General features: G+C 41.0%; 1 protein-coding gene across 1 annotated transcript in view; it reads right to left on the bottom strand.

The window, feature by feature from the left end:
• Positions 1–4,725: 4,725 nt before the first annotated feature.
• The window catches only part of LOC108037692 (protein timeless homolog), a 75,208-nt gene continuing 66,690 nt past the window's right edge, over positions 4,726–13,243 (bottom strand). Inside the window, exons 12-18 of the mRNA XM_044457396.1 lie at positions 11,239–11,328; positions 11,058–11,106; positions 10,217–10,358; positions 7,633–7,838; positions 7,266–7,354; positions 6,602–6,805; positions 4,726–6,218 (exon numbers count right to left, since the gene is read on the bottom strand). Coding sequence (XP_044313331.1) covers positions 4,822–6,218; positions 6,602–6,805; positions 7,266–7,354; positions 7,633–7,838; positions 10,217–10,358; positions 11,058–11,106; positions 11,239–11,328 — 2,177 coding nt within the window. The 3' untranslated portion in view covers positions 4,726–4,821. The remainder of the gene's footprint in view (positions 6,219–6,601; positions 6,806–7,265; positions 7,355–7,632; positions 7,839–10,216; positions 10,359–11,057; positions 11,107–11,238; positions 11,329–13,243) is intronic.

The following is a 13,243-nucleotide window of genomic DNA, read 5'->3' on the forward strand; positions in this document are numbered from 1 at the left end:
TTCGAGACTGTCATTGTGCCAAAAGTGGGCCGGGCTAAAGAGTGCATGACATACGCTTTTTACAATTATTTACTGACACTTTCGAGTCACGCCCTTAGGTGTCCTGAGAAAGGACCAAAACGAGAGTCGCTTTCCTGGTGCACATGTGTAGATTAAAGCCTGCTTTTTGCTGCCCTAAAACAAAGCAGACACAAATAGAAATCCAGGGACACACACAGAAAGAAAAAATTTATGATAACAGACAGCATTTAAGTCCTTAATTACAAATACTAAAGTAGTAAGTTTACGAGGAACAAATAAGTACATTTATATTAATTAATTAATGTTATTTATTAACTTAATATAATCAAGTATGAAAGATGACATGGCTTTACCAGCGTCGAGAAACAACATTGGATCTAAAGCATTTTTAATCGATTTCGATTTATAGTTGTCTTTATACAGAAAAATACAAATTATAATTAGTACTTAAAGTTAGTAAGCCCAGTTCATTGAAACCTTTTTAGGCGGTAAAAGTAATTGTATACGAATTTATTTCATTGTTCAACTCAGATTCAGTGCTGCCAGTAAAGTATTTCAGCAGAGAGCCGCTAATCAAAGCCACTTTATCCGCAGCGTAAACACTCGACTAAGTACGTTGGCAAGTGTATCTCAGCTTCAGCGTTTTCAAAACAAACTTTGCCCGCTTTTTGCTTTTGTTATGATTTCCCAAAAGCCAAGACGGGACACTGAACTGTGTTTGTCATCGGGTCGACAACAAAGACTGGGGAAAGGAAGACCTCTCCACAGGCAGTCGATGAAGTTTTTGCCAAAGTGCTTTCTCTGCGCGCAATTCTCGTCCTGCGAATCCTGTGAATCTGGCAGTGTGTTTATCACACGTCAAAGGCGCTTTTTGTCTTTGCCCAAATCTGCTTCAATTTGAGCCGAGATGAGCGGCATATAAAAAGTTTCTGTTGTATAAACATTGTGTGATTGTTAGAAAAACATGTGCCAGGGGCACAAACACAGTCTTGGAAAGAGAAACGCCCACACATAAAACCGAAAAAACGGGAGGGGAAATCTTGACTCGAAGGGCGAAGTTTCGAATACACTGCACATCTTATAAATTCATTAAGATTGCATCGATTAAATATTGGGGTAGAGCTTTCACCGAAAAACTAGATAAATAGCTCTACTTTTTATACCCTTGCAGAGGGTATTATAATTTTGGTCAAAAGTGTGCAACGCAGTGAAGGAGACATCTCCGACCCTATAAAGTATATATATTCTTGATCAGGATCACCTCCTGAGTTGATATAGCCATGTCCGTCTGTCCGTCTGTCCGTCTGTCCGTCTGTCCGTCTGTCTGTCCGTCTGTCTGTTTCTACGCGAACTAGTCTCTCAGTTTTAAAGATATCGAATTGAAACTTTGCACACCCTTCTTTCCTTTGCACGCAGTATATAAGTCGGAACGGCCGGGATCGGCCGACTATATCCTATAGCTGCCATATAACTGATTGATCGGAAATGCCATAACTCTGCTGTTTGTTAAGTTAGGAAGTTGGGACTTTCTATGGGTTTTATATTTGGCCGATCAATCCGACGTACCAAATTTCATAAGGATCGGCCGACTATATCTTATAGCTGCCATATAACTGATTGATCGGAAATGCCATAACTTTGGTGTTTGTAAAGTTAGGAAGTTGGGATTTTTTATGAGTATTAAGAATGCATTATGAATGATTTTGGAGAATATAATTTGCAGAATATTCTGCAAGGGTATTTCAACTTCGGCTCCGCCCGAAGTTAGCTTTCCTTTCTTGTTTGACTAATCTTTGCTATAAAAAAAGGATGTATAAACAAGAGTTCTAACTGAACGAATTAAAGCAATAAATTTTTTAAATCACATTGGTTAGTCAAAGACTTTCGTAAACAATAAAAATCTTTTATTTTGGTATTAAATATTTTCATTATACCTCTAAAACCTTTTAAAACACTATATATACATAGATAAAAATGTATAGCTTAGAGAAAAAAGTGAGCAATGTTTTTTTTTATTTTTGCTAGCGCAAAGAGAGAAATGGAAATATCTTGGTAAGCCGGGGAAAAGCGGAGAAACGCAAGGCGAACTCATCAAACAACACCATCATCTGCATATGCCACGTCCTTGTCAGCGACATCCTCATTCCCGTTATGATGAAAAGTCGCAAGTTTTGCGAGTGTGTGAGGGTGTGTGTCTGTGTCACAATAAAGCCGCCTTTATAGTCCTCAGATTAGGTTAATCTGCTGGCTGTTAGCTGTTGGCATCGCTATCTGCACGGCCTTTGTTCTAATGATGGAAATGAGCGTGTGAAAAGCCCGGGCAATAACTCTTTCTGTTTTGTTGCCCTAATGAAAGCAGTTACAGTTTATTGTGCTCACGCACACACATTCCTCGGCAAACTCGGCTTAATGAACCGCTCCTGCGCTCAGCGAAAAAAGGAAATTCAAGTCCCAGGCCTCGCTTTATCATAATTTACGATGTATTAAGTGATTTTAAACATGATGTTGGCTGCTGTTTTTGCCATTATTGTTGTCTTTGGCAACCTCTTTGACACACTTACACCTACAGTTGCTGACAAATTAATAATAATACTTTTTGTTACGCCATAATTTTATATAATATAAAAAAGACGAAATTATTTCTTTAAAGTGTCCTCTTTATTCTAAAAATAGTAAAGATTTTAAATTTAAGAAGTAAAAAGTACCACTAATTGGAACAATTGTACGTACATATAAAAGTTTCACTTAGCACAATATTAAAGAGAACAGAAATATTTTCTTAAAACGATTTGTTTTCTTACTGGAGATTTTTTCATTTTCAAACTTACTGACAAAGTCAAAATATTATAATTACCAACCCTTCGAGCTACTATTTACTTAGCCTTGGCTGTAAATACCCCCACCCGAACTCCATAAAAAGGTGTGGCATTCTTTTGAGGGCTCATGCAGTTGACATGTGCCAAGGAGGTTGATTAAATTAATGAAATAAATTATGAGCTGCTCATCACCGGCTCGCTCGTTGCTGCCTTTTAAATTGAGTGCGCGCCATCTTGAAATTAATAATGTGACTTCTCACAGGGCTCGGTGGAAGGAGGTCCTTTTTCTTGGCAGGTGCCATACTCGTGTGTCGAGTCCTTTTAATTCTGTTGCAAAATAAATGAAGTGACTAAGCCAGCGCAGACGTAAGTCGGCTGTCTGGGCCCTGATTTATGCACGGGCTTGGATTTTTCGCAGCCCGCTCAAATTTATGCAGTTAATTTCATTAAAGCTTTCGGTGCAGCATCACGCATACGCCCTGTTGCAGCCAGATGCGGAAGCTGCACAGACAGTCAGCTCTGATTATTGGATTCAATTTTCTTTTAAAGTGGCTTCCCAATCAAACCACATTCTCATCTGTGGCCGAGTAATTTCCAATAAAAGTGTCACAAAATAAAAGTCCTCCTCTGCGAAACGCACCACAAATTCGTTAGACGTGCAGCCCCAAAAATCCAATAAAAACACAATAAGACTGAGGCCATGGCCAGTGACTTGTATTTTGCTCTCAACTCGCCCTCAGAAGCTGCTACAATGCAATGCATTTAAGTGCGATTATTTCTTCCGACAATGTGGATTGTGTGAATTGCAACTGGCGTTGCACAATGCTGGTGCGGAGCATTTGCATACAGTGTCGGATTCGTAGCTCCTACACCTGAAAAATATTATTGTTTTACAAAGTAAGGATCAGGGAAAAATCGAATTTCGTCCCGGTACTTTAATAATATTAACCTAACATTTTTCGGAAAGACATTTTTAGGGGCCACACAAGCTAATTTCATTTGATACTTTTCCTGTTCAATAACTGAAATACCATACAAAGTTATATATTTACAATTTCTATGCTTGGTAAAATGATGTACCTAAGAAAATTGGAAAGATTTTTTTAAGTGTATGCTTTTGACCGTCGAACTCGAACTGAACATGGGACTTGAACCGGCTCACTCTGGCCAGAAATTAACAAAATGCAATGCACGGAGCGAGGCCAATGCTCACCCCAGCTGGAGCATCGGACCAACAAAAGCCACCAAATTAGCAGAAGCACACAAAAGGCTCCAGAGGTGGGGCAGTGTGTGCTGCTTACAATGGACCAGTACGAAATGCCATCGAGTCAACTGTGGGAATGGCAGAGGTAATAGAACTACCCGGCAGAAGATTCAGTGCGAAGGAGGAGGTGTGGAGAGGGGGTCTAGGCCATGTTTGCTGGCAGACAGTTACAATGGAGTGGGTTCACTTTTGTTACCCATGTGATGGCTTCAGGCAGCCGCAATAGGCAGTATATGATGGTAGGTAAATAAATGGAATATGTTTAAGGAATTTCTTCATTTTGTTACACCGCAATGTTACCTATTTTTGATGAATTAACGTATTATCAATAAAGAAATGTTTTGTTTTAAGTAATAAATGTTTAAATCCACTGGATGTGATTATGATAGGTTCATCCTATTTAAACCTGTGAATATTATTATATGTCTAAATAAAACAATACATATACACCATACATAATAATTATACCTTACAATACAAAAATATTATATTTATATTATTTTATTATATCCAAGCACTAATTCTTATACCCGAATCTATACCCTTTCCTGCAAGAAGCATAATGCGCATAAAAACAGGAGTCACATTTGACAAACATGACAAAAGAACAAACAAAAGCTGATATGCAAATTGAAAGTTACATTTATTCGAGCTTCAATTCCGGTGAGCTATAAAATCAAAAGCAGAACGGGAATGCATTAAAAATCATCCTCATCATCGTCATCGATGATGGCCAACCGTCGCCGCTTGGCTGGCTCCCCATCGACTTTTGCCGGTTTTTTGCGAGCCAGAAAGTTGGCCTCCTCGTCGCTGTTCCTCCTCGGCATCCATGTGGCCAGCATCCTCGTCCCCATTCTCCCGATCGTCGTCGCTGCGTGGGCGTTTGTTTGTCTTGTTGGCGGGCAAGGCGCCATCATCATCGTTGTCGCTGTCCGAGTCAATTACATTAACGCGACGTGCACGCTGCATGGACTTATTGGTATTGTTCTCCTTATCCACATTGGCACCGCCATCCTCGTCCTGCTGCTCCTCGTCCTCCAGTTCGAGGAGACGGGCACGATAGTCCTCCGAGTTGAAGTTAAATGCATCATCGTCCGCCTCTTGAGCGGCCTTTGTTGACTCATTTAGAACCATATCGCTCAGCTTGATTTTAGAGGCACGCTTGGCTCTCAAGTGGTCAAATAAATCATCCGTGTTGGGTTTCTGCTGCCCTGTTTTGTCTTCCCCATCGTCACCGAAGTCCTTTGACTCCTTGGCTTTGTTTTTGACCTTTCGCTTGGCCTTCTTTTCGCTGGCCTTGGGTTTGTCCTTGCTTTTGGGCGGCACACGCTGCTCGTTTTCTTCATCGCTTTGGTTAAACATCAGGCTGTCTAGTTTTCGTTGCTGCTCGGCTAATATGTTTTCCTGTCGCTGCCTGCTTTGTTTTTCTAGAAAGTCCTCCTCTTCCTCACTTTCTTCTTTCTGCTCGTCATCCTCATCATTCTCTGAGCCCTCGTCTTCTGATTTCATATCAACCTCTTCTCCCAACAAAATTTTAGATCGCACTTGGAGGTCAGCTGGATTTAGATATGTGGGAATGCGCCAGTAGTTTTCCATTCCCGCCATTGGTGGCTGCATTCCCAATGCGACCAGGACCTTTTGGAAATCACCATCCTCCATGGCATCCTTCTGGTCCTGCATCAAAGGCAACAGTGGAACGCCATCGTCTTCCTCTGCTGGTTCCTCCGTATCCTCGCTGGCATCTTGCAGACATTCCTGCAGCCATTCGATGGCAGATTGGTACTTCTCGGCATTCACCTGACCGATTAGGGCTTTTACAGTGCCCACATCCAAGGGTGTGCGCACCACCTGACGTTTCTTGACTTTTTTGGGCTTGGGCTTGGTCTTGGGCTTCCTGTATCCCTCCTCCTCAAACATGGGCTCCTCCGCGAAGTCATACTCATCGCCATCACCACCGATTTCCGGCTGCTTCCCCTTAGCCTTACCACGCCCCTTGCCGGTTTTGGCGGGCAGAATCTCTGACTTGTCCGCTATCAGGTGTATCTGCAACATCCGCTTGATGATCTGCTGCTTGGACCGCCGCTCCTCGAACTCATGGACAATACGCTCCAGGCAGTCTAAAAAGATAAGCACATATAAGGAGATATATTTAAAGCATCTTTTAGTTTAACAGGTGCTGTGTTATTGATTTATTTAAGGTATATTATGTTCAATTATAAAGACTTGTATCTTCTTTAATTTGGTGTTATGTTCTATTAATAACAAATAATATACCTTTATTATTATTTATATTTTTATTTTTAAGCTCATCAAGCCTAAAATGTCTTACTTTTAGCTAATTGCCTCTATTTAAATATTTGGAGAGAATAAACACAAATATAAAACAGAATAGTCCTACCTAATTATTTCCTCAACATCAATTAAGATTTCGGCTTACGCCCTTGTTCTCAGCCTGCTTTCTATTTTTCCTTCTGTGTACTCAAACTGATTGTCCACTTACCCGGCTCAATGCGATGCTGATCGTATAAGCTCCTTAGCTCCTCATCCTCTTCCGGCTGCCAGAGGTTTTTGCCGCCCTGGGCTGCCTTGGTCGAACGTTTGGTAGGCGCCTTGAACTGCAGGCCCAATTCCTTTAGCTTCTTCAGGACAGTCCGACGATTGCGCGTCTTGTCGGCCAAATTGTCCAGAATCCAATCAATCACATCTGAAAAAGCACACACAATGGGTTAGTTGTTTTCCGACAATTCACAGCCTTTCTCTGCCTGCTGCTTTTGGAGTGGCTCTAGTGCCGGAGTTTTGATTGCTTCTATTCATTTACAGCGAAACGAGATTAAATTCGCACTCTGGAGGAGTTTCCAAAATTGCAGCTGCAATGCGAACATGAATGCAAAGCCTTAAAGCCGATCAAAAATGAGTCTATAATCGGTTTAATACTTTACAGTACCTGAAAACTACTTTTTGGGTTGACATTACAACATTTTATGGATTCCACTCTAAAAATGTTGGCTATTAAAAAAATGATTTTAACATAAAAAAAACATGATGTTTTAATAAACATTTATAATTGAAAGTACTATCCTGCAAGATAAGTGTTTAAATTATAAATAGTCGGATTTGAAAGGCTCGTATAGGATCCGCATCCTTGAATCCCTTGTAATAGTTACCCTTATCGGTTTCGGGATTGCGTTGGTTCTCCTCGAAGAGGAATCGCAGCTCCGACTCCTGTTCCTCGGTCCAGGTTCCTTTGGTGCCGCTGCAAGGAAAGTTCATACAATAAATATACGAGTATATTCAGGACGTTTTTGTCTCTCCATGAATTTGAGTTGCCATGGAGAGGATGTGACCCTTTGACTACTGGCCGGGGGGTGAAAATACAATGAAGACTCCACTCTGGTCGCTGGCCATCATTTATCATGGGCCAACTAAACGACAGACGATGAAGCCCCGGCTCAGTCAATCATGCGGCCATTGTGACGGCCCAGCCCCTTTAACCCCAGATGAGGAGACAATGCCAGAGTAAACCATACTCACGCTTCATAGGCGTCACAATAGCCCGACTCCAGCTCATTTGCCTCCCTGATGCCTTTGTAAAATAATAACTCTGCATAGATTTTGGGATTAGTCGGGGCCACCTCGACAAATTTGCGGACTACGAAGATGGCCAGGCGACGCAGCTCCTCCTGATGGACGTCACGTTCCACGCTGAAGACTTGTTGAAAGATGCGAAACAGCTTGGCCTGGGGAACGGGAAGAAGCGGCAAAGCGTTGGTTAGGTTGTGCTTGAAATTCAAATGAAAAGTTTCTGGAAAGACAGCCACAGCAGCCGCCGCCCCGTCCTCCATCATTCAACTCCTCTGCGGTTGCCGCCTGCGGTTGTCTCTCTGCTGAGCAAGATATCATTTGCAGTTGGCAAAAACTTTATAAATGCCACCCAAGCCCCGACAACTAACCCTAAAAACCCCCAACCCCCAACCATCCAACTAACCAGCCAACCGAAAGCCCCTGTATCGTTGTCGACTGTCGTCGTCCGTATTTGGAATTTAATTTATCCTATGATTGCGCAGACCCATTAGTGGTTTTGACTTTGCATATGATGCTACTTTTGTTTTGCTTGTGGCCAGGCTGGCAAGCAGCAGTCTGCTCCTTTTGATGGCCTCATGAACAGGGATATCTGCAACAGTTCACTGGGAAAAACCTATCTAATATTAACAAAAAAAAAAAAAATCAAATTAATTAAGACATACATTTAAAGAAATGCTTATCACATCTTAATTGGGATCTCTAGCTTGAAATAAAAAGGATCCTTTTTTGAAATTTGCAGAAGAAATTAAAAATAAACTTTGTTAGTAATTTGGAAATATATAATATTAAACAATACATTTAGCATTTCACCGAATTTTGTAGTTGTATAGAATATAAACCTCGTTAATAATTTAAGCTAATTCCGTTTTGATTATTTAAATTGGAGTCAAACATTTTGGTTAAGTATGCAAATATTACAATTTTTTCAAGCTTGGATAAATACAAAATTGTCAAAATATTCCTGTTTAAACAATTTAAATTTCGCAATAAAAGAAATAATTTATTCGCAGCTAGCGAAACTTTGTCTCAGATTCGCTGCACACTTTTTTCCTTCTATGCTGATAAATTTTCAAAGTAGTTCCACACTTACATACATCCTGCTAAACATATTGATTTTGAAAAGACTTTTTCGCAGTGATGGTTGTTCCTCATTCTCGTCATCGTCATTGTCGTCCTTTTAATCGCCGCTTGTGCACAGCAGACACTGAGCCGGCTTAGATGACGCTGATAGGGAACCCTGTCGCTCGAGAAGAGGGACGCGAGATGGACTGCGGAGCCTGATGCAGAGACTCTAGACATCGGCTTTGTCCCCCAAATGCGATGCCGTTTTTGGCCGCTCCAGTGATTAGCTATTCTCCGGCGACTCTGCAGTGGTTGCATGCGATTTTGTTACGTGAAACCCAAGGCTTTAACCATCGCTTTAAGCCAATGGAAACGGAAAAGCCCGGTGGGTGGGAAAGCGAAGGCCGCGCAGCCTGCTGCTGAATGTGATTTATGAACTCTGCCCGAAAAGAAAAGTTTAATTGCCAGCCGTGAAAAGCAGCATAAGCAGTTGAAAAGAAATCCGGAAAGAAGTGAAAGCACTTGATGCAAGGTACAAAATTAAATGCTCTATTAAGGAGAATTTTAAAGTGAATAATCGGGTAAAATATGTTTCAATACTTATTTCTTCAGAAAAAATTAAATTTAAATGGAATAACCTTTAAAATTTATTAACAAATTTTTTACCAAGGTTTTTAATAAAAGTGATGCCGTTGAATTTTTAAAAATAGCTTCATGTCTTTTATATTTTAAAATTTGTATTAAAACTTACTCAAGGGAGTGCCACAACAATTTAAAACTTGAATCTGACGAGGGAAATGACAAGGTCACTTTAAATTTGAAATAAAAGCATCAAGTAAATCCGGCAAATATCTTTAATGCCCAACTTCAAGGCAATCGCGTTAGACTCTTCCCAAGGGACATCGCCAACTCAAACACAGACATTTGAATATTTGAGTCGCTATAGAACCCAACCGATGCTGTGGCTCAAGGCAGCGCGTGAAAGGCTTAAAAAGTTCAAATTCCAGCTGACAGCGGAGGGACCGAAGGGAAACCCAACGAGCCCACCGCCGAACCCGCTTAAAAAAATATATATACGTACGCGCGGAGCAGTAAATATCGTTTGTGGCTTTGGACAAATAGAAAAAAGGTCCGCTTAATTTGTACAAATTACCATAAAAATGAAATGAAAGCAGCGACAGTAAAAGAAAGAGAGCAAAAAGAAAATGAGCGGCAGCTAAGCTGTGGCATTTGTTTTTTGCGTTTGACTTTGATTTATGTGCAGGTCTCTTAAATAGATTTAAAAAGGAAACCATTGAGCGTTGTACATTTAACTTCATCCCTTAAATTTTTTAAATAGTAATACCTTCAGCTGTATCGTCTGTACCTGTATCAATCGAGAACAGTTTATTGCCTCGAACTTTTTATCTTATTCGGATACCTAACTGGTAATTTTCTTTAAAAGTAACTCCTTATATCCCATCCAACTCACCTGGAAAAGCATTCCCGAACACTTGCAGCCGTAGGCGATGCGATGTAGAATAGTTACTGCCGCTTTCAAAGATCGGGTCGGTATATCTGCCCAGTCTGATAACACTAATGTGCAGGCGCGAACGATTTTCGGATTCAGCAATCTAAAGGGGAGAGCAAGAACACAGGCGGTCATTATAAACCAAACTCCAATCAAATTATGCTAAATTTAACTAATTATGATTTAAGAGTTTATCCAGCCAGCCGCCCCAAAACAGCATAGACCACGGCGACCGCAAATGTTCTACACTCGGCGCCAAAGTTTTAGAAACAATCGAAACAACAGCAGCAACAATGGCAGCGCAATTAAAATACGACGGGCAAACCAACTTGACGTCATTTTATTATAATTGTTGTGGCAGGGTGAGCTGATGTTGCTGCTGTGCTGCTGCTGATGTTGCCACTGTGCAGCCGCTGATGTTGCTGCTGGGTCGGTGATGTGGCTGCCTTTCTAAGCTGCCCGCGGCATCTGTGTGCGCCGGTTTCCAGTTCGAGTTCGCGGCCATAAAACTTTTGGCACAAGTAATTTCTGACACTAATCCTTAATTAGTAGCCACGAGCACTGACTCTGGTCTGCCTTTCAATTAAAAACACAATTACAATTTTCAACACGACCATCAGCACAAAACCGCCGCTCAACCGAGCGAGGGACCATGATAACTTTTTAAATAACAGCAGTAAAATTTAAGCATCCCCACCGTCCCGTTCCAGTATTACATTTCGTAAATGCTAAAGTGTCCAAGCGGTTGGCCTTGATTCGAAAACTTTATGAGTTTGGGGTTTTTGGTCTAGGGCCTATTTACCTGCGAGCGAAATCATCAAATTTGAACGTTTTCTCGGTGAGTCTATTATCTGTAAGGGAAGATGGGAATGGCAAATTGAATGGGGATGGAAAACATGCAAATGCCATTTATTAGTTGAAATTTCCTCAAATTATTTTCATATTTATCACAGATTTATGCGATGAGTGCTGCTGTGTCTTACCCTGCTCTTCGAATTCCTCGTTATCCAAGTCATCGTCGTCGTCTTCGTCCTGCTCGACCTCGTTTTGATTTCCCTTCTCCTCGGGCTCAACTGGAATTGAAAATACTTATTAAATATCAGGTTTATCAGAACGCCAGTAATGCTGATTGAATTTCGATGGAAATACTTAATTGAAGTCAGAGATTTTATAAATCAGGGTAGGACGAAGAAATATTAACTAATAAGCAATGCTGATACATCAACAAATCGAGGCATTTAACATTTGTGGAATTCTCTTGTAAATAAATATTATTAGGATGTAAGATGGAAATTCTTTAATATTGTTAATAGTATGCTCTCAAAAAAGAACAAGTATTTTCTTTATAAAATAAAAATCGAAAGAAGAGTTAAACGGAAACATCATAGTAAATGATGATTGAGTAAAAATTTTCCTATTTAAAGACAAAATATGATATCCGTCCATTGGTTAATGGTATTTAATTGGTAGTAATGCTCCCCAATACAAAGTTAAATTCGCTGGACTGTCTGTACAAACTTTAAATTTAAACCAAACGTGCAACCGTAGTGATTTAATCAATTATGCACGAGTTGCCAATAGAGATAGATGAGGGCACTCCGGGTGCAGCACGGCAACACAAATGGCCATTAACAATAATTATGACTGCTGCAATGCATAAACAAGTGTACTTATGTTACAACGACCAGGCTCAAACACACAAAGAGAGAGAGTGGGAGTGTGGTAGTGAGGGTCCTGATAAAATGCAAAGCTAGTCGAAAGCACACTTCACAGGATCCCTTCGAAACAGTGCAATTGGAATGGAATACGTATGAAAGACCACCAGACCCGGGGCATTTGCTCGGAGCTTGCTGATGTTGCACCTGCTGCAGGCACCGTGCCCAAACAGACCTCCGAAAAATGTCACCCAATCCGAGAGCCGGACTTCAGGCAGTAACAACTTCATTTTGGAAGTGCCACCTTCCCGCACCATTTTTCATCCAGCACCTACGACCATGGAATGTGCAGCGTGTGCGTCACTTTATTAACGTCTTGAATGGGGGCTCCACTGGCCTTTCTGTCCCTGTCGTTGGCAGTGACGCTATGCTCCGTCATTAAAATACAATTTTCTGTGTCAGGTTCAAGCTGTAAGCCCAAAAACATGGCACACAGATTGGAGGGCAGGGGTAGGGGTAGGGGTAGGGGCAGGGGCAGAGACACAGGGAGAGGTAGTGGAGAAATGCAACACGGACAGCCAAGCCAGCACGATATTAGTGCATGTCTTTTGGGCTGCCTTTGTAGCTGCATTTGTTTGCCCTGACACCCGACAGGACTATGGATATGGCCGTTCCCCCGATCCGCTCCGCTCCGGCACGGCAACACCTTACTCCACGCGAAGGACGGGGACTGCACGGCCATTAAACATGAACCTCGTTACGGCGTTGTTGATGTTCTTGTAATAAGCGGTAACTTCAGGGCAGTCAGGCTATGTGCTGAACAGGACTAAAGTCTGGAAGTCATGATGGCTCTTTGAAACTCACACTCACTCGGTGTTTTGTAGGAAATGTGGTTGATTAACTGGGCGATACTATATCATAAACCTGAATTAAATTGTTTATTATTAGAACTGTAGGTGTAAAAGTGAATCAATGTACAGGAGTATCCAATATCCTTAAGCTAGATATAAGAAGGCATATTTGCAAAATATATAACCCGACTTAAGCTAGCTCTGGTTTTATTATACATGAGTTGATTTTATAATTTTTTAAGACTTAAGGCTTGTTAAAAATTCTAGTTAAAAGAGGATCTCAAAACTGAATTCAAGGACTAAACAAAATGACTGCGTTGTCAACTTAAATACTTCATAGAATTTTGTTCATTTGAATTAAGGTGAATTTATGCTAGTATGTTCCATCATTTTATTGAGTGATAGGTAAAAATAGGTCTGGTTATTTATGGTTTAATATTATGTTCAGCTTTGAAACGGCGCATCGCACTTTGCAGGCCACA

The sequence above is a fragment of the Drosophila rhopaloa genome, unplaced genomic scaffold, assembly GCF_018152115.1.
Source record: "Drosophila rhopaloa isolate 14029-0021.01 unplaced genomic scaffold, ASM1815211v1 contig_155, whole genome shotgun sequence".
Taxonomy (NCBI): domain Eukaryota; kingdom Metazoa; phylum Arthropoda; class Insecta; order Diptera; family Drosophilidae; genus Drosophila; species Drosophila rhopaloa.